Source organism: Rhinatrema bivittatum, chromosome 8 (genome assembly GCF_901001135.1).
Source record: "Rhinatrema bivittatum chromosome 8, aRhiBiv1.1, whole genome shotgun sequence".
Classification (NCBI taxonomy): Eukaryota; Metazoa; Chordata; class Amphibia; order Gymnophiona; family Rhinatrematidae; genus Rhinatrema; species Rhinatrema bivittatum.
In genome coordinates, this window is record NC_042622.1 from 273,588,027 (window position 1) to 273,610,957 (window position 22,931).

The following is a 22,931-nucleotide window of genomic DNA, read 5'->3' on the forward strand; positions in this document are numbered from 1 at the left end:
GGAATTTCTAAACATCTCAGTGCTAGGTGTGGAAATAACCCTAGTTCTGTGATGGGACAGTGCTGTGCATATGGATTCTGCTTTATAAATAGTTATTACTCTGATAATTGTGCAGTCTACTTGGGTGATAAGAGTAAAGCAACTTGTCAAAGAAAGTAGGACAGAGAATGTGCATAGTTCTATATCATTTTTTAATTTTACATAGAATTAAGCACTGAGAGTAATTCATTCATCCTCCCCATTACACTCAGATTAAGTCTATTACCTGCATGTCTTCTGTCCACATATAACTTCTGGACTTTAAAAACGTTTTGCATGATGTTTGCCCCAATTGCTTTAAAAAATCAACACAAGAAATGTTTAGAACAAGACTTGAGAGCTACTTTTCCTAACTCTCATGGGCACAGTCGCTACCAAGGCTCAAGGCTCATGAATGCTTTAGCAAGGAAGAAGTCATAGTTTGCAATTCAAGTTTTATTTTATTTTTTTTTTTAACCCCGCACTGAGAAACACAGCAGTTGACTTGATCCCTCCAGGTCTGTGAAGGAAAGAGCGTGTCACAGTTGGGAGTAGAGCGAGTTTTCCATTTCGGAAGATAACTTGGAATGAAAGGGGGTCAGGCCCACATCAAACTCTGTAAGAGGAAAAAGAAAGCATATTAGAGACTTAAAAGTGACCTGAGGGACTTGGCCACATAGTTCAGCAGCAGGAATACTGGAGAGCTAGATTCATTGGTCTGACAAGGGCCAAGTAGGACAAAAATACTCCGGCTTTGCTGGTCGGAGCTTTTATGACCACCAATTTCCCCCACAGTAATTAAATACATCAAGTGGTCGGGCAAAGCGCAGAACTGGGAGTAACTTTAGAAGCTCCATCATCTGTGCACTACTCATACTTTGCTTTTACGTGGAAAACCCCCCTACATATATGAGAGGATGAATATTATTGAATGCCTTAAACGACAGCAGGAAACACCGAGATAGGTGTTAATTCCTACAGCAAGGCGCACAGTTTGAAAAACCTTTTCTGCCCTATAGTATTTGCTACAGTCATGGTGAGGGATGCCTCCTCTTTTCCACCTCCGAGGGCCAAGCGTGACCCACCCATTTCATTCTGCAGCCTGCTCGTGGGGTTCTTGTGGTGATCCTCAATGTGCAGCGTCATCTCATCCCGCGAGGCGGTGGAGTATGGGCACTGCATGCAGTTGTAGCGGCCTCTCGTGTGCTCCCATACTATGCGGCTGTTAGCGGAGTGACCTGCAAGGGTTTTCAAAAGCCAAAAGTTATTTGTAGCTGGGAACTGAACATCTGGAAAACCAGTGGGCAAGCGTCCTACTTAATGGTGGAGTTTTTTTATGCCAGCGATAGGAAATGTATTTTCTCCATCCCTATAGGTTGAGCACAGTGCCCAGACTGTAAAAAAGCAATTGCAAGTAATTATCCTTGGTCCTAAAGATATCACTGCAATAAGCTTACATGGATGGATCAAGTATCTTGTCATGCACCTAAACAGAAGCAGCTACTCCTGATCTCAAACTTTCACAAAATTCATATGGCACTAGACAGCGCTACAGCCACTAAAAATCAACCATGTACTGTTTAGATTTCATAGCATATGTAACACAAAAAATGAACTCCAGCTCCCTATTAAAAAAAAAGAGATGCAGCACCATTAGGAGGATAGAATATTAATCTTTAGAGAAATGTAATCAAGATAAGCAATTACCCTTTCTCCAAAGACAGAAACGGAGCTAATGATACTCATGCTGATGGGATTAGCTTGCTAAAAGACTTGTCTGAAAACCAACTATCAACAGGGCACAAAAAAAAAACAAAAAACCCCTCACAAAACAAAACGCAAAAAGGTTCTTGCAAATATTTTAACCAGAGACTGCTAGCCCTGGGAGACAAACTAATAAAGCTGGACTTCAGCATTTGCCCAACTACTACTACAATACAAACAAGAGATGGTATCCAGTAGACAAGAGTGTTCAGTGAATATGTGGACTAAATACTAAACACACACTACAGCTTGCAAAACTATCCGTGCAGGCCAATCTGGAGTTTTGCTGCTCCTCCTGAATTGTATGAACTTTGTGTACCCTTCTGAGGCATAACACAAAGAGATGCAACCTGTTAGTCATGGTGCATTTGTTTACAGAAAGATTGGGTTTGCTCTTAAACTTAAAAATTACAAGGCAAGGAGGATTTTAAAGAGCTGTATTTTGTTTTAAATAAAAGATCAAATCTCACTCGTAATCCAACTTGGACACAAGAGAGGTCATTTGCCTATTTGTCTCATACCCCCTTTCCCTCTGAAACATAGTTGTATCCATCGTTTTAAGTTATGGGAGAGAAATTATACTTGGAAGTATCTCCTCCTCCTTGGGCTTTGGTGAGAGCACTGCACATGTACTAAAGGGTTTTCCCCCATTTTGTACCTTTGTGAAAAATACTTAGCACATAAGGCCACTGGTCTTGCAGCAAAACTGCTGGAAGGCCAACCAACTGGTTAAGGTGGAATTCTGATGTCACATTAGATAAACTGGAAGCACCACCGTGGTAAAATGTACATAGTCCAAATGCTATGAATGCTCAAGGAGTGATGGAATAATACTCACAACAATTATACCCTCAATGCTACAATCAAAAAGTCTGCTGTTTATTCTATTGTTGACAAATGTGAAAAAAACTATAGAAGGCCAGCATACTAGGCATCAGTAACAGTTTGCACCTTTTAGACCATATTCAAAGATGTATTGATAATTCTCTTCTCTTTGTATTTTCCTCTGCACTCTCTCATTAAAACTCCATTAGGCTTTTATCTAAATCATACTATTGCACCAGCCCTTATTGAAAGTTTAATTATCCCCATGTAGGACACTAAATTTACAGGTGAATTTACTAATTAATCAGCTAAAGTACTCTAACTCCAACTCCCTTAGTATTATAAACTTAAACTAGGAACTCAACAAAATTAAGATGAAGGCAGCAGTCCAGAAGCAAGAGGGGGGCTTTCTAGTCTTTTGCATTGTGTCACATGTATGATTTTTTACCCACCGGTGAGAGAGTGTAAGTGTGCACTTGGTGCAAAGAGCTCCTGGTGCTCAGGGAACGAGTTCGATCTCTGGAGGCTAGAGTGGCAGACTTGGAGGAGCTGAGGCAGACAGAGAGGTATATAGATGAGACCTTCAGGGACATAGTAGCCAAGTCCCAAATCCAGTCTGGCAGCCCCAGTGCTGCCTTGGATCAGAAAGGTCTCCCAGTAGGAGAACATCACCCTGGTGTAGCAGGAAGTGATCCTGTAGCAAGGACCTGCTCTCCAGGTGATGTATTGTCCTCTCGCACCGAGGATAAGTCTCCCAGGGCTATTGCCCAGGACGGAAGGGTTAGGCCGGCCATCATAGTTGGTGATTCGATTATTAGAAATGTAGATAGCAGGGCGGCTGGTGGACATGAGGACACCTGGTAACTTGCCTGCCTGGTGCGAAGGTGGCAGACCTCACTCGTCACCTAGATAGGATTTTAGACAGTGCTGGGGAGGAGCTGGCTGTCGTGGTACATGTGGGCACCAACGACATAGGAAAATGTGGGAGGGAGGTTCTGGAAGCCAAATTTAGGCTCTTAGGTAGAAAGATTAAATCCAGAACCTCCAGGGTAGCATTCTCTGAAATGCTTCCTGTTCCACGCGCAGGTCACCAGAGGCAGGCAGAGCTCCGGAGTCTCAATGCGTGGATGAGACGATGGTGCAAGGAAGAGGGATTCAGTTGTGTAAGGAACTGGGGAAACTTTGCCAACTTAACCAGAGTGGAACCAAACTGCTGGTACTAACTTTAAAAAGGAGATAGAGCAGCTTTTAAACTAGAACAAGCAGGAAAGCAGACAGTCACTCAGCAGTGCATTAGTGGACTTCTCCAAGAACTTATCCTAACCTTTTTTGAACCCAGCTACACTAACTGCACTAACCACATCCTCTGGCAACAAATTCCAGAGCTTTATTGTGCATTGAGTGAAAAAGAACTTTCTCCGATTAGTCTTAAATGTGCTACTTGCTAACTTCATGGAATGCTCCCTAGTCCTTCTATTATCCAAAAGTTCCCAGGTATGAAGAGAAGGATATTTTATTTAATGTCTGCTGTTTTGAAATATTAATGGTTTTTAGAACATTTTAAAAAAATTATGCGTTTTTAATTAATGGATGTTTATGCTTCAGCTGTATTGAAATACTTATTTTCATTATTAATATGGTTTTACTATTATGATTGTTTTATATTTCTTGATTTTATTTATGACAAATGGTGATTCTGTTGCACTGTATAGAGAGCATGTTTTGTTGCAGTTTCCAGTTCAGTTTTTGTCTGCAAATTTTTGTTTATACTTTATGGTCTCTTCTTATTTCTGTGAAGAAGTTTATTTAGTGATGGACTGTGTGTTCTGCATGTGTGACAGAGGACGTATTCTTCTTGAATGTAGAGCAGCCTGGCTTGTTCTGTTTTCCTAATAGGAAAACAGAACTGGTTTATATTTGCAGTATTACTTTTTCATAGGTAAGATTGTTAATGATTGAGTGCTGGCAGTTGGTGCTGATTTGAAATGGGAGGTTTACTATATTATAATTGTTTACTCAAGGCTGAGGGTTAAGCCCACATCCAAAGCGCGTTACAATAAGCGTAATACCATATGGGTATTTTTGTAGGGTTTTCCGGTTGGCACCACAGCAGTGCATGTAAATATAATTTACAGGATGTTGTAAGTGATATATTTTCACCTCAGAAGACTATACTCAATGTTCTTTTAAATCAAAATCTGTTATAAATGCATAATTTTTAATTGTGCGTGCATGTGAGGGTGGTCCTTTAAAGTTCGCCTATGATGACATCGAATAACCTTGCACTCACTGGCCATGGGTTCCTGGGTAGGGAGGAACGTCAGATTTTAAAGTTTAGATTACTGGAGGGAGATGAATGAACCCGGGGCTGGGGTGGGGAGCAGCACTACAATTGTTCACACAGGGCAGCAAAAAGAGCAAGCAACGGACCTGCACACATCCGTCACCAGGGGATTCAAGTTGTTTCCCCGTACCTGGACAACTGGCTAAATCACAACAAATTCTCAAGATGAGCGGGTTTCCCCGCACAAGACAGCCCATCTTCTACAAAATGTGGACTTTCCTGGCCATTTTCCAAAAGTCAGATCTAGTACATATGGATAGATTTGCTGCAGGAAAAAGGTTTTCTGACAGTATACACGGTGATATTTATTTCTCAATATTTATACATCACACAACAACAAGCTGACCAGGCGATTCCCAACATAATAAATAAAATTAAACAAATTAAAACACTAAAAACAATTAAATACAAATATTACAAAACAGCGCTTTCACAGATTAGCTTGCACAAACAGTCATGCCTTCACCTTCTTCTTAACTGCTGCAGAATTAACCTTCGATCTGATTAAAAAAGAAGCTGAATTCCACATCTAGGGCCTGCATATTGAAAACATCTTCTTTCGAAACCCCTTCCTTTTTACACCTGCCTCACCCCTGGCACCTTAAATAAAATACCCTCTGCTGAACGTAAGTTTCAAATTGGTTTTCTCTGTATTTGATTCCTTACATATAATGCATCTTGGGACTGATTAGCTTTAAATATCAGGATCAGGATCTTAAACACAATCCTTTCCTTGATAGGTAACCAATGTAACGCTGCCAAAAGAGTTTTTGCACTAATCAGTTTGGGCAACCAAATACCAACCTCGCAGTTATACTCTGCATTACCTGTAAACGAAGCAAATTCTTCACTATTATGCCTAACAATACCCTGTTACAGCAATCAAATATCGGGGTCACTAATGATTGTACAGTGGTCCAAATTATCTCCAAACTCACCCATCCCCTAATTCTCTTCAGCAGCTTGAATTTTAGAAAAATCCTCTATCATCAAAGAGATATGGGAGTCAAAAGATAACTTGTCCTCATACAAAATAAATCAGGATAAAAGAACAAGAGGCAGCGCTCGATAACCACGCCCACCAACCCGACGTTGCCAGCGCCGGAGCGCTAAGTCAGCGACACCTCCAGGTGTCACGCGCCGAAGGGGCGCGACAAAGGGGTTCCCCCCTTTGTGCACCCCTTTGTGCAATCCGCAGTGCCAGCAGTACATAATATCCAGACATCCCCCGAACGTTAATAAGAATGGCAAATCATCAACCCTCCAAAATCTGCAAGGACAAGAGAAACGGACCACACACTGACAACAACTGGAATGAAAGAGGTACGAAATCTAAAACAAAACTTAAATATCAACACACAACCACATCCATAAAACAAAAAAATATTTCTACACCAAAAAAATAACCAAATACCAACAAAACCCTAACATGCTCTTCTTCAACATAGTAAAAAGCCTAACAAAATCATCTTACGAAGATCAATTTCAACACCAAAGATCAATAGCAATGACTTTGCAGACTTCTTTAATGAAAAAATCAAAATCCTCATAAAGAACAACCTAAAAAATGACTCACAAGACCAGAAATTACTGAACATACAAAATCCTGGTCCAACTTTGAAACAGCATCTTCCTTAGAAATCCAAATGATCAATAAAAAAAATGAACCCAGCTAAACACCCTATTGACGCCATACCCATTACAACAATAAAAAAATCTCGAACCACCAATAACCAAGACCTTAACTAAAATTGTAAACCTTTCCCTCATGGAAGGAAACTACCCAGAATTCCTAAAATTGGCAATCAAACCCATTCTAAAAAAGAATAATCTAGATCCAGAAAACCCACTGAACTACCGACCCATATCAAACCTCCCATTCATTGCCAAAATCATTGAGAAAGTTGTCCACATTCAGCTTACTGACTATCTAGATGAAAACATCCTCCTACCTGCTCAATTTGGCTTCAGAAAGCAATTGAACACTGAAACCCTACTTCTTGCTATGAACGATTTCATACTCAAAGGTTTTGAAAAAGGCCAAAGTTACCTTCTAATCCTGCTCGACCTATCAGCAACCTTTGATTCAGTAAACCACTATCTTGATTAACAGTCTATCTGAAATGGGAGCTAACAAAACAACCCTTCAATGGTTCTCCTCATACCTGTCACAAAGATCCTACCAAGTGCTACTTAATGATTCCCTCTCAAAGAAAATCAACAAACACTAGAGTTCCCCATCTATCTGCTCCCACTATGCCACTTCCTTTCAAATCTAAATCTGACCCTCATCTATGCTGATGATATTCAAATATTAATCCCAATAAAAAAATCACTAGAAGAAACATACAAATTAACAATTACCTAAACAGTATAAAGGAAATATAGTCAACCTAAAACTTATAGAAACATAGAAACATAGAAATGACGGCAGAAGAAGACCAAACGGCCCATCCAGTCTGCCCAGCCCATCCAGTCTGCCCAGCAAGCCCAGCATCCTCAACTTCGACAAGACTGAATTAATATTATTAGACAGAAAGAACAATTCTCCTCAAATACCACAGCTCAACCTCTTGAACCAAAATACGATCATATCCCCAATCAACCATGCCCGCAACCTCGGAGTAATTATTGACAGAGAACTTTCTTTCAAAAACCATATATCAACAAAAATCAAAGACGGTTATCATAAACTACTTACACTCAGTCATCTAAAACCTTTTCTTTCCAACAATGTCTTCAGATCAGTCCTTCAATTACTAATTTTCTCCAACATAGACTACTGCACCTCTTCTTCTAAACTTACCTCTAAACACCATTCGCCCACTCCAGAACCTGCAGAATGCAGCTGCAAGAATCCTCACAGGAACAAAAAAGCATAACCACATCACTCCAACACTTAATTCACTTCACTGGCTACCAATAAGATACAGGATTGAATACAAAGTCCTATCCATCTTACATAAAATTATATATGTACAAGAAAATTGGCTAAGCCCCTACATACAGCTACATACCCCAAGCAGAAACCTTAGATCAGCAAATAAGGGACTCCTAAAAACACCACCAACGCACTCAAATCAACTCACCTCAACCCAAAAAAGAGCAATCTCCCTTGGTATCCCAAAACTTTGGAACTCCCTACCGACCAAGCTCAGAACTCAAGAAAACCTAAAAACCTTCAAAAAGGATCTAAAACCGTGGTTGTTTAAAAAAGCATACCAACTCACCCAATGAACACCACAACTACATCGCCCTCCAATCCATCCTCAAGAATAAATGAAATTCATCACATCTATGTTTTTATAAATAAGAAGTGATACATAAAACTGAACTATAACCTTACACGTTATCCCCTTTGCTTAATAACAGTTTGTACCTTGAAACCCTTGATTAACCCCCCCCTTATCCCTGTAACCTTATATTTTTTTGTAAACCATTATGATGGCATTATTTTGACGATTCCGAATGACAGTATATAAATCTCAATAAATATAGTACCCTCAAATTACTAATTTTTGAAGAATTAACACAGCTCATCTCCCCAATTTTTAACTGTAAAACTCTCCCCGGCCCATCTACCTTATAAATGGGTTCTGACCGATGGCCCGCAAATGCGCAGTAGAGAGCAGCTCTACCGCGCATGTGTGGGCCAGCACGTTGGTCAGAGCCGTGCGTGCCCGAAACAAAAAACATGGCGGTGGGGCCGCAGGAGCGGGAGGAGGAGCAGAGGCGCCGCGCGCGAGTGACACCCCCCTCCGAGATCTGCCGGCAGGAGAAGCAGCGCCGCCGCGCGCAAGTGACACCCCCCCCCCCCCCGAGATCTGCCGGCAGGAGCGGCAGGAGAAGCAACGCCGCGCGCGAGTGACACCCCCCCCCCCCGAGATCTGCCGGCAGGAGAAGCAGCGCCGCGCGGGAGTGACACCCCCCCCGAGATCTGCCGGCAGGAGCGGGAGGAGAAGGTGGTGAGAGGGAAGGTGAGAGAGAGAGAGAGAGGGAGGTGACAGAGGGAGGTGTGAGAGAGAGGGAGGTGAGAGAGAGGGGAAGGGAGGTGAGGGAGGGAGGGAGGGGGTGGGGGTGAGAGAGTGAAGGAGGGAGAATGAGGGGGAGGGAGTGGGAAGGAAACGGACCGAGCCCGTTGTTACGGGCTTAACGGCTAGTGTATTATAAAAAGCATTCATTCGGTCTTACCCTCATTCAATATCAACCTATTTGCACTCATCCATTCACCTAGAATCTTCAAACCCTCCTGAATTTTACCCATAGATTTTAAAGGATCCCTCCCCACACTAGTTGCACATCAACTGTGTAAATATAGCCTCTAAAACACAAGCTATGAATCAACAGAACCAATGGTTGCAGAAAAATACTAAAAAGAAGGGGGATAGTAGAGACTCATGCGGGACCCCACAATCCAAACTATAAGGTTTCACACTCTCCTTGCACATAAACCTTCATCAAATTATCCTTTAAAAAGGAGATCCAACCCTAAATATATCCCTGCAAACTCAACTCTCTACACCTCTGCAACAAAATCTCATGATCTACCAGATCATACATGCTAGACAAATCCAACATAATTAATCCCACTACTTCACCCATATCCAAAAACTGACAAATAGAATCGTTCAACACCAATGTCTCTGTACTAAAACCGTATGCAAAAGCCTGACCCTCTCATCCAAAATACTGTTTTCCTCCATATATCTAAATAATTGTACTGTAACCGCTTTTTCTAATACTTTCACTAAAAATGGGGCATTTGCTACCAGCTAGTAATTTATGCATAATTCCTTCTCTAAACCTGCTTTTTTCAACAACAGTTGGACCAATACCTTCTTCAATGAGGCAGGAAAAACTCTTGCCCTCAGGGAGCTAATCATAATCAATTGTAAGTCACCTAACAAATCTTCTGGTAGATATTTTTATCAAATATGAGGGGCAAGGGTCTAAACTACATGTAGTTGGGTACAATTCCATAATATTTCTCGGAGTTTATTTATTTAGACATTTTATATACCATTGTATCATTTATAGATCACAATGGTTTACAACGTGACATTCATACTTATAAAACAATTAACAGGCAAATATGGATTGGTTACAGAGGTGGTATTCAAAGGCAGGCATTTATCTAATCTATCAACTCCAATTTTCTAGTACATATTAGTACTGATCTAGTACATAAGGCAGAGTTCAGATAACAAAAATATGAAGTGATGGTTTTCACATCAGTGCATTGTTTTGAGGATCTTGCATTCTATCGTTTGATTTATTCTTTAAGGTTCTATTAATATATATTTACATTTATTCAAAATTTGTGAATCGCCTAACTCTAAAAGGCCTAGGCGATGTACAAAATGACATTCATAAAACAATTCCAACATATGATAAAAGGCAAATGACAAATCATAAAATAATAAAATCAAATTTAAACATTTATTTATTTATTTAAATAATTTATATACCGGAGGTTCCTGTATAATATACATATCACCCCGGTTTACATAGAACAGTAACAATCGCTACATTTAGCGGTTTACATAGAACAGGATTAAAAAATGAAGTTTTTTTAATCCTGTTCTATGTATGTATGTATGTTTAACATCATAAAACAAAAACAGTATAAGGGGGCAATAAATAATAAAAATTCTAGCATATCATAAAAGGGAAATAGCAAATAAATTGTAACATAATAAAATCAGATAAAACTTCATAAAACAAAGACAGCATTGGGAGCAATAAATAATAAATAAAACCAAACCAGAAATAAAGAACTAAAAAAAGCTAATTTGAAAAAGGTTTTAATTAGTTTTCTAATTTTTTTTTTTATATTCTTCTTGTTTTTATGGTTCCGTATATTCTGATGTCTCTAAGTTAAATTATATGCATTCCTGAACAGCCATGTTTTTAATTTATTTTTTAATCTTTTTGTGTCTGGTAAAATACACAATGCCTCAGGCTTAGAATTCCAGAGCTTTGGACCCGCTATGGAACACACACTCAATCTCTTATTTGCGTCAGATGGATGCACCGTATTGTGGGGATAGACAATAGTTCCAACCATCCCACCTCTTCAAATACATCTAGCCCTTCCCTAACTCCTCCATCTATCATCCCCCGTTCTTCCAAACAACTCATCCCAACCAAAAGTGACTCACTAAGCATATTACTTTGCAATCTTCCAAAAACTTAGTTTCCAAAATCATGCAAAACTTTCACTATTCAAACTCTGGAATAATAACTTTGGGCAAAGAGTTTTTCCCCTAACATTTCCTAAGTAATAGCAGAAATTACTTTTGGACTATACACTGCCTCTATAATCTGGTTTTCATAATATAAGCTTTTTAGCAGCTCTAATCCTTATTGAATAAAAATTGGCACGGTCTCCGAGACAATTTATCTGCTCAAACATGGGACTTCAACCATTTCCTTTTTACGTGCATCCTTCTGATATAGTTCATACACAAAGCACTGACCTCTCAGCGTGCAACAGCCAGAACAATTCTATTTACTTTAGGACATATGGCGGTGGCAATATGGTCCCACTGACTCACTTTTAGCTCAGTTATCTACATGGAGGTCTCCGCTGACCCAACCATTATCAACCACAATCCAGGTTTCCAAAGCAAGAGTTTTTTCTAGTGGTAACCCCCCCCCCCCCCTCATAATTCAGGACAGGGTGCTGCCTTGCGCTCTTCCTCATCAGTTTTCGCTGCCAATGGAAACCTCCTTGATAGGGAGGTAGCACTCACAAGGGATCATTCAATCCCAGGGCATCTGGTTTCACGAATAGACACACTATAGGATTAATCTGCCAAATTAGGGGTGATCAGATATGCCCTTTCAAAGTTTACGCTTTTTCTTCGAGGGACAAGCAAACAATTTGAAAAGCCTACCAGATTGCTATGTTCTATGTCAGGAAATAGGGAGGCGCAGAATCGTAGCCTCTCTGCAAGGAAGCGTTCAATATTGAGGAGTGTGCAATCAGACGTTGGCCTCTCCAACAAGCCTATCTTCCAGGAATATCCAATACACTGGCGGATCACCTCAGCAGAGTGTTCCGATCACACAAGTGGCCTTATGACAATCAACCAAACTACTTATTTTAGGGGGGTTGGCTGCTGTTTGACCGTATGCATAAATACAGAGTAGATAGCTAGATCAGTTTGCTCTTATTTCTATCCCGCGATCTCAGACTGCTTTAGAGCATTTTCCTCCTTCACTGGGGGGGGGGGGGGGGGGGGGGGGGGGGGGGGGGGGGAGGGGACACGGACAACAAACCTCATGGACATTTTTCCTCTACTACTGATTGCCAGATCAGTGCGAATGCTGCTGCATGACCGTGCTTTCCTACTTCTTATCCTGTAACTTCAGTGTGACCTGGATAGCTATAGTTGCATATGTCGAACAACTTTCCAACTGTGCCTCTATATACCTGGGAGGGACACTCTACGTTAACTCAAAACGGAAGAATGCTCTATCATCCAAGTCTTCTGTGCCTCAAACCAATGGTTTGGATGTTGAATGCTCAGTACTTGCTCATCTCTCCTTGTCTAGAGCGATTGAGAACATTTTGGTTCAAGCTAGAATGCAATCCAGAATATTATACCTTCCATGGATTGGATATTCCAAATAGTACCAACAGAAAACCTTCGACCCATTTTCTAGTCAGCCCAAGCACTTGCCAACGTACTTGCTCTCCCGCCTCTCAGGCCTTCCACACCGTCAATGAAAATTCATCTCGGCATGCTAGCGCCTATCACATTCAAGTACATGCTACATCCATCTCTACTGATGTGGGTACCCAGAGCCCTATTACAGTTATAACTTGTGATGGAGAGTGGTGAAGAGGCAGTGAAACACTGACAAGTCATGATCTTCTTCTCTTAAATTTTTTTTTTTATCATAAGCAGCTTTATAAATACTCAAAAGTATTTTATAGCATTTGTGTTTCAATTTTGTGCCTTGCTTTCGTTAGACAGGCAGATGCCGCAGAAGGGGAGATGCTAGATAGAAATGCTGTTATAGGCTGAAAATGTATTGGGTCACAGTGTGTTATGTTTAGAAACACACTAAGGTCATGCTGGTACTGTTGCTAGTTGCAAGCCCATAGGTAGCATTTGCATACAGAGGGAGAGTGAATTTACATACAGCCATCTGAATTTATACCATTGCTGACTCATGCACACCCTAATTTTTCAAACCTATACTGTAATACTTCTATTCGGAGTACCTGTCTTCTAAAAACAAACAAACAAACCCACAACTACTACAAAATCAGGCAGCTAGATTCTTAACAGGATCCAGGGAATTCGATCACATCTCGCAATCACTGATAGTGCTTCATTGGCTACCTGTGCAATCCCGAATCCATTACAAGGTCCTAACATTAATACATACTGCCCTCCTCTGTAACAACACTGGTCTGGTTGGGGTAGCGTTACAATCATTCAAGCCTCAGAGATCATTAAGATCTCAAAACAAAGGATTACCAGCTGTGCCATCATCACAGAATATGCATCTATCAAAAATAAGAGACCGAATGTTCTCCACTGCAGGTCAGAGACTATGGAACGTTCTACCTGAGACCCTACGACTGACTCTAGAAACAAAAATTCAAACGGGAGCTAAAATCATGGTTATTTCAAAATGCCTAGAACCCAACTTAAACTTTTCTGATCTCAATACTTACTCCTACATGGACAACTTCATAAAGAACCTAACTAGTGAACTCAGTACCACAGAACATTTCAATCCTCATTATCACATCACTTCCCAATCCCTCCCAAATAAATAACCTGAAACTGAACCTTTTCCTTTTCCACCACCCGAGTTAAAAATGCTAGCTCATCCTTGTATATCTTCTCACACCCGATAACACTAGCCGACGACGTATGTGCCCCTGAGAACTTTAGACAACGTGTGTGTCTATCTTTAAAGTGTATGTTGTATGAACACAGTGAGTGACTGTATTTGTCAATTCATATTATGTAAGTCATGATGTAAACCGCTGTGATCTTCATTTGGGACAACTGTATATGAAATGGCCAAATAAATAAATAATAAATGCCCAAAGAAATATTTTGCTGATTATGTAACTCAGTTAATGGTTTAGGGGTTGGAAATGTACTTAGGGTAAATCCTATATAAAGTCATCAGAGTTTTCTACGGGGGTCTTGCATGGCACTCTCTCTCAAGGTATGCCTCATATTTGTAGCATTTAATTAAAAAAAAAGAAACCGTTTTTCTCCACAGCTGCTGGCTCTAAGCGTTTATTTGAACCACAACTACTCATCCACTTCTATCTGGCTTTCCCAAAAGGCTTGTACTGCATTTAGCCTTTGGCACAATTACCTCCCCTACCATGCAACGTGAATGTTGTCCTTTTCCAACCCACGTGGCTGCCTTTTTGGATCAATGCAGAAGGATTTTCATCAGTTTTGCCCTGGGAAGTTGTGTTTCTCACAGCAAACCTCAAGCTAATGTCCACTATATGCTATTTTGAGGAGCGTACAAGGTAACTCTCTCCAACCACCTTAAGGGATCGGCCACAGCTATCCAGTCTGGTCCTCCTTACGGCCCAACCCCACAAGGGATTCTAGGTGAAGGGAGGCTGCCCTTACCACACTATAAGGAGTCAGGAGCCGGAAGGGTTAGACAGGAAGCCACTTTATGAGAAACCCTGTGCTACCTGAACTTTAAGGGAAGCTGCATCACTCGTTTTTCTTTACACTTTTTTCACTGTAAATAAACTGCACAAAAGGAAAGTCTCCACCTCATTTCTTCTGGCTGTTTCCAAGCCGCTATCACCCAAGTTACCACAGCCAGAGATACTTTTTTTTCTGTGATTCGGGTGGACCTTCCCACGCGACCAAAATTTCAACCAAAGGTTGCCTCAACTTTCCATATCAATCCATTATGTTGTCTACTACCCCTTTTTCTGATATCGCAATCCATAAAGGAGAAAGAATCCTTCATACCTTAGATTACAGAAGCATCTTCATCTAGTATAAGAAAATAACTTTTGCGTCACCAGGCTTCTCATCTATTGGTCACATGCAACACTAACCAACTTGATAGCAAAAGTAGCCTACTGTACACTGCACACCAACTTAGTGGAATGTGTTCAGCTCTGCTATATCTTAGCAGGACTGCAGATAATAGACTTAGTTGAACCTCATCAACTCAGGGCTTTGACTTCTGTGGTGGCTCATCTTAGGGTAGTACTCTTCAAATAAGTTTGCAAAGCTGCATCTTGGTCATCACTTCACACCTTTATGTCCCATTGCTGTCTGAACAACCCCTCAAGGACTTTCAGATAATAGAAGGACATGGGGGCATTCCATGAAGTTAGCAAGTAGCACATTTAAAACTAATCAGAGAAAATTATTGCACTCAATGCACAATTAAGCTCTGGAATTTGTCGCCAGAGGATGTGGTTAGTGCAGTTAGTGTAGCTGGGTTTAAAAAAAGGTTTGGATAAGTTCTTGGAGGAATAGGGAATAGCCACTGCTATTAATTGTATCAGTAGCATGGGATCTACTTAGTATTTGGGTAACTGCCAGGTTCTTGTGGCCTGGATTGGCCACTATTGGAAACAGGATGCTGGGCTTGGTCTGACCCAGCATGGTAATTTCTTATTTTCTTATGATCTATTCTCACAGCAGTTTACTCTCCACAAAGGAGTCCGGGTTGCTTCCTCCATAAATGCTCCACTGCAACCCTCAGCTTGGGACGCCCTAAGATCATGGTTAATTCGGCCTGCTTAACGATACAAAACACAAAGTTTGCTTACCATAAACACTGCTTTCCATACATAGCAGGATCAATCAGCCATAAGTTGCCCACCCGCCTCCCTGGAGAGTCGAATACTTAAGTTAGATTGAGGAGGCTCTCAAGGCAACTCCTGCACATGCTCATTAGAGCTCAAAAGCTCTACCAGCTTGGACAGACATGTCTGATGGTGCCCCCGGATGACATCACCCACAGATCATGGCTACGTCATCCTGCTGAGCATGGAAAACACAGTGTATGGTTAGCAAACTTTGCTGATTCAGCTAACAACTGGTTCTGGGAACATTTAGAGAGTACCAATAGCTGTAAGAATCCCACATGTTCTCAAGCACTAGAAGTGAACTCTGCCCCTTTAAACCAGTCAAGTATAAATTAGAAACCAATGATATATTCCTCGTTAAAATGTACCATAAACCATTTAACCCAGTGTTTCCCAACCTTTTCAAGCCCAAAGCATGCCTGCATTTACAAAATTGTTGTGTGGCACAACAACCTGCATGGAGTAGGCAGTGAGGATATGGAAGTCAACTCATATTGCCAAACGAAAACCTAGGGAAGCAATGAAAGCTCCACCAGTCTGTTCCAAATTTGATAAAGGAAGAGAGGAAACAAAAAATGCATATGAACTCATCAGAATGGAACCGATCCCTCTATATGCAAGTGCAGGATAAGGGCAAAATTACCTTACACACATTGTTAATTGTAAACCGGGTTGATGTGATTCTAGTCATGAAACTCAAAATAATAACAAAATAATAAATAAAAATAAATAAATAAATAAAAAATTAGTGTGGTGCAGGCAGCTACCAACCAGCTCAGTTAGTTACCCTGGCTGCCACATCTCCTTCACTGCTGCTACTCCCAACACTCAGGATAAAATCCCATCCAATGCTCAGAACGTAGAGGAGGAGGTTCAGGAGGTGCTGTGGACAATGTGTGTGCTGCACACAGCAGGGGCCAGCGATCCATGCCCTGACACTGCCCACTAATTAGCACACTCTGAGCTCATGTCCAATTACACATTACCAAAAAGAAGCTCCTACATATTTAAATACCAGCACCACCACCTCTTGTTACCGCAAGGTGCTAAGAGCAGAGCCCTGGATCGGAACATCAGGCAGGATGATTTGTCTGTGGCACACTGGTTGGGAAAGAGTGATCTAACCACCTGCTGTGTCACTAACCTCCAATTAGATGCACAGCTAAAACAGGAGTACAATTTAAATGAAAAATGTCTGAACCTTCTCTGGGATTGAAGGAGTTTGCATGCTGCAATAAAAATAATCAACAAATCACTTTGTGGAATTAGATGCTTTCCTGGGACAGAAAAAAAACAAAAAAAAACAAACCAAAAAACACAGCAGCTAGTATTGTACCTTATACGCACCCCTCAAGGATTAAGTACATTGAATATTCATGAATCCCCTGCACATTAGACCTAGAAATTATGAAATACTGCCTTCACTTACAATACCCTGCTTAAACACATAGGTCTATACACAAACACTGCAGTCTCTTTTCCCATAATTTACCCCACCAGGCTTGTGGTCCTATGTTTTTCCAATCCATGCTGAACGCTACAATTTCTAAAAAAAATAAATATTTTCAGCTTGATGGTGAATCAGAGCATCTGCTGGACTCCAGGTTATACAACTTGGAAGAGATCACAGTTAGCATTCTTTTAATATTAAAAGGTACAATGCCTTTAAATATGGAGGCAAACGACTTGGGGAAATTGGTATCCAATACTTAAAATGGTGGTGTGAAGGAGCAGAGTAATCATTGAGTAATGAGAAATTACTTGTTTGATAATTTCCTTTTCTTTAGGACAGTCAGATGAAGCCAGAACAATGGTTTATGCACCTCTACCAGCAGATGGAGACAGAACTGAAATGCTCCCTGTTCCACGCGCAGGTCACCAGAGGCAGGCAGAGCTCCGGAGTCTCAATGCGTGGATGAGAGGATGGTGCAAGGAAGAGGGATTCAGTTTTGTTAGGAACTGGGGAAACATTTGGGGAAAGGGGAGACTTTTCCGAAAGGACGGGCTCCACCTTAACCAGGGTGGAACCAGACTGCTGGCGCTAACCTTTAAAAAGGAGATAGAGCAGCTTTTAAACTAGAACAAGGGGGAAAGCCGACAGTCGCTCAGCAGCACATGGTTCGGAGAGAGGTATCTTCAAAGGATACTAATGATGCATTAGAATTAGGGCATCCCGACACTGAGGTTATAGAAACATAGAAATGACAGCAGAAGACAATGACCAATAGGCCCATCCAATCTTCCCAGCAAGATTTTACACTTATTTTCTCCTACTTATCTGTTACTCCGACCGCTGAGTTCAAGGCCCTTATTGGGCGATCTCACCATGGAGCAAGAGGCATTATGACATTTTCTGTTTTATTAACCATTCTCTTCCTAATTCCTAACATTCTTGAAACAAAAGTAAATAAGAGCGAGCCACAAGGAAACAACAAGAAGTTATTTGCAAAGTCATTGCCACTGCTTCAAATGCCTACTTAAGAATAGTTTCAATCCTATCATGTACATCCTTCAAGGCTGCTCCTCCCTCCACGGGGATAGTTGTCCGCTTGGAGACTGCACATACTAGTGCATCCATCTGCAGAAAATGTAAATGCTCTCTCACCACTGGATCCAAAGGGTACAGGCCTTCCAAAACCCAACCTCCTTCGAATTTACCCTCTGGGGCGCCCCCACTCAAGACCAATCAATTCTTGAATGGCCTCCATCACAGGGAAAAAAACCAAGAGGCTTTATGCAGAGAAACCAAAATGGGATTTTTCTTTGGCTCAGACATGGAATCTGCCCAGGTACTCCCAGCATTTTCAAGGTCTGGGAAATCAGGGCCAGCAGGTCATCTCATAACATCGTAAGAAATTGCCATACTGGGTCAGACAAAGGGTCCATCAAGCCCAGCATCCTGTTTCCAACAGATGCCAAACCAGGCCACAAGAACCTGCAAGTACCCAAACATCAAGAAGATCCCATGCTACTGATGCCAGTAATAGCAGTGGCTATTCCCTAAGTAAACTTGATTAATAGCCATTAATGGACTTCTCCTCCAAGAACTTATCCAAATCTTTTTTGAACCTAGCTACACTAACTGCACTAACCACATCCTCCGGCAACAAATTCCAGAGCTTAATTGTGCGTTGAGTGAAAAAGAATTTTATCCGATTAGTTTTAAATGTGCTACTTGCTAACTTCATGGAGTGCCCCCTAGTCCTTCTATTATCCGAAAGTGTAAATAAGTGATTCATATCACTTGTTCAAGAGCTCTCATGATTTTAAAGTCCTCTATCATATTCCCCCCTCAACAGTCTCTTCTCCAAGCTGAACAGCCCTAACCTCTTCAGCCTTTCCTCATACGGGAGTTGTTCCATCCCATTTATCATTTTGGTTGCCCTTCTCTGTACCTTCTCCATCTCAACTATATCTTTTTTTGATATGTGGCGACCAGAATTGTACACAGTATTCAAGGTGTGGTCTCACCATGGAGCGATACAGAGGCATTATGACATTTTCCGTTTTATTCACCATTCCCTTTCTAATAATTCCCAACATCGTTCGCTTTTTTTTTTAACTGCCACAGCACACTGAACCGACAATTTCAATGTGTTATCCACTATGATGCCTAGATCTCTTTTTTGGGCGGTAGCACCTAATACGGAACCTAACATTATAGCATGGTTTATTTTTCCCTATATCATCACCTTGCACTTATCCACATTAAATTTCATCTGCCATTTCAATGCCCAATTTTCCAGTCTCACAAGGTCTTCCTGCAATTTATCAAAATCTACTTGTGATTTAACTACTCTGAACAATTTTGTATCTGCAAATTTGATTGCCTCACTCATCGTATTCCTTTCCAGATCATTTATAAATATATTGAACAGTAAGGGTCCCAATACAGATCCCTGAGGCACTCCACTGTCCACTCCCTTCCACTGAGAAAATTGCCCATTTAATCCTACTCTCTGTTTCCTGTCTTTTAGCCAGTTTGCAATCCACGAAAGGACATCGCCACCTATCCCATGACTTTTTACTTTTCCTAGAAGCTTCTCATGAGGAACTTTGTCAAACGCCTTCTGAAAATCCAAGTATACTATATCTACCGGTTCACCTTTATCCACATGTTTATTAACCCCTTCAAAAAAGTGAAGAAGATTTGTGAGGCAAGATTTGCCCTGGGTAAAGCCATGCTGACTTTGTTCCATTAAACCATGTCTTTCTATATGTTCTGTGATTTTGATATTTAGAACACTTTCCACTATTTTTCCTGGCACAGAAGTCAGGCTAAATGGTCTGTAGTTTCCCGGATCGCCCCTGGAGCCCTTAATTATTGGGGTTACCGGTTCAATGGATGATTTTAATGACAGATTAAAAAATTTTACTAATAGATCTGAAATTTCATTTTTTACTTCCTTCAGAATTCTGGGGTGTATACCATCTGGTCCAGGTGATTTACTATTATTCAGTTTGTCAATCAGGCCTACCACATCTTCTAGGTTCACTGTGATTTGGTTCAGTCCATCTGAATCATTACCCATGAAAACCTTCTCCAGCAGGGGTACCTCCCCAACATCCTCTTCAATAAACACCGAAGCAAAGAAATCATTTAATCTTTCCACGATGGCCTTATCTTCTCTAAGTGCCCCTTTAACCCCTCGATCATCTAACGGTCCAACTGACTCCCTCACAGGCTTTCTGCTTCGAATATATTTAAAAATGGTTTTACTGTGAGTTTTTGCCTATATGGCCAACTTCTTTTCAAATTCTCTCTTAGCCTGTCTTATCTATGTCTTACATTTAACTTGCCAACGCTTATGCATTATCCTATTTTCTTCAGTTGGATCCTTCTTCCAATTTTTGAATGAAGATCTTTTGGCTAAAATAGCTTCTTTCACCTCCCCTTTTAACCATGCCGGTAATCGTTTTGCCTTCTTTCCACCTTTCTTAATGTGTGGAATACATCTGGACTGTGCTTCTAGGATGGTATTTTTTAACAATGACCACGCCTCTTGGACATTTTTTACTTTTGTAGCTGCTCCTTTCAGTTTTTTTCTAACTATTTCTCATTTTCTCAGTTTCCCTTCTGAAAGTTTAGCACGAGAGCCTTGGATTGGCACACTGTTCCACTTCCAGTCATTAAATCAAATTTGATCATATTATGATCACTATTGCCAAGCGGCCCCACCACCGTTACCTCTCTCACCAAATCTTGTGCTCCACTGAGAATTAGATCTAAAATTTCTCCCTCTCTTGTCAGTTCCTGAACCAATTGCTCCATAAAACTGTCATTTATTCCATCCAGGAACTTTATATCTCTAGCATGTACTGATGATACATTTACCCAGTCTATATTGGGGTAATTGACTTTAAATGACTGTTGTTGAAGATATATGGAGTTGCCATTAACAATATTGAAAAAACTCAGTTAAATAAAAAAGTATTATAACCTTGAAGGTGGACTTGGTTTACCATTTCCTTGCACGTTGTATATGTGGGTAATTGAAATCTCCCATTATTACCACACTACCAATTTGGTTAGCTTCCCTAATTTCTCTTAGCATTTCACTGTCTGTCTCATCATCTTGATCAGGTGTATGTTAGTATACTATCACTATAGTCTTCCCCGACACACAAGGGAATTTTACGCATAAAGATTCAATTGTGCATTTATTGTCATGCAGGATATTTATCCTGTTGGACTCTATGCCATCCCGGACAAAGCGCTACACCGCCTCCCAAGTGCTCCTCTGTCATTGCGATATAATTTGTAGCCATTGGTTGTCCTTCCACCAGGTCTCTGAGATGCCAATTAAGTCTATGTCATCATTCACTGCTAAATGAATCCTTAGAAATCCTTCTAAAATTAATTTGGTGCTATTGGTAGTTTTTGGTATCATTCACTGCTATACATTCTAATTCTCCCATCTTACTACTTAGACTTCTGGCATTAGCATACAAACATTTCAAAGTGTTCAGAGGAAGACAATACTCGCTGAGCTGCCAAACAGCGCTAGCACAAGTCAGCGGGCACTCCTGGTTGAGATGCTCGAATTTGACAGGAAATGCAAAGAGAAAGGTGGTTAGGTTTCTTAGATATAGGTGCCATTAGACCGTTGGCACGCTGATCGGTGCTGGAAGCGTGCGGCTAGCTTTTTTTTTATTTTTAATTTAATCGGCATCCAAAATTAGCGTCCCAATGACTAGGCACCCCTAGGAAAGGCACCGTAAAAAATTAATTTTACGGCAACACTCAACTTGCGCGCACAGGTAAGTGGACGGCCACGTAAGGAGCTGCCTAACCCAGACACCTACTACTAAGCCTACCTAAGCATCCAAAAACTCGATGCACAACTTGGACGCACAGCTAAACAACTTGGACGCACAGCTAAACGCAAACATCGAACTGACAACTTTTAGAAGGCAGTCTAAAGAAAAGCGCGCAAAATGCTGCTGAGGTTCACCATGCAGCGCGCAGTGAAAAGGCCTCAGAGCGGGGCCTAGCCTACAGAAGCTGCTCAACCTGTCATGTCCCTTGATCTCCCACAGAGCAGGACGAATGTCGGAAAGGCACACCAAGCAAGGAGACTGGGGGAAGGAGGAAGCCCTACAGAAAAACACACTCTGTCTCTATTTTTTTTTTTAAACTTACCTGAGCTCAGCCTTACCTGGCTGAGTACAGAGATGGTCTCTGGCTGCAGGGGAAGAGGGCATTTGCGGTCACTGCCGTGCTTGGCTTCCTGCACCCACTGCCTTTCAACTAAGTCTATGCCAGCTGAAAAACCGGCTACTGGACCAAGGAAATCACTTCAGGAATTCTCAACTGGGGAAGGGACCGTTTCATATCACAGCAGGAGACTGGGGCAAATTAATTTTATTTCTTTTCTAAACTGAAGCAATCCCCAATAGGGAAATACATGTCCACCATCTGCTGGAAACAGAGAATACAGGAGGCTGATATCACTGCAGGGGGGTATATACCGTGACATCAGTTTGCTCCGTCTCCATCTGCTGGTAGAGGTGCATAACCAACTTGTTCTGGATTCATCTGACTGGGCGCTAAGAAAATGCTCATTTTACTGTACGATTGCTAGTAATACAGAAAAACACAGTCCCTTCTTTATAAGAAATGGAGCAAATATACTTTAGGAA

At 41.1% G+C, this 22,931-nt stretch overlaps 1 protein-coding gene across 2 annotated transcripts in view; it reads right to left on the reverse strand.

Annotated features, from left to right (window-relative positions):
* Positions 1 to 406: 406 nt before the first annotated feature.
* The window catches only part of ZNF414 (zinc finger protein 414), a 62,667-nt gene continuing 40,142 nt past the window's right edge, over positions 407 to 22,931 (reverse strand). For both annotated transcript variants that reach the window (XM_029610929.1, XM_029610928.1), the window contains 2 exons: positions 1,104 to 1,256; positions 407 to 634 (listed from right to left, as the gene is read on the reverse strand). In XM_029610929.1, the coding sequence (XP_029466789.1) occupies positions 558 to 634; positions 1,104 to 1,256 (230 nt within the window). In that variant the 3' untranslated portion in view covers positions 407 to 557. The remainder of the gene's footprint in view (positions 635 to 1,103; positions 1,257 to 22,931) is intronic.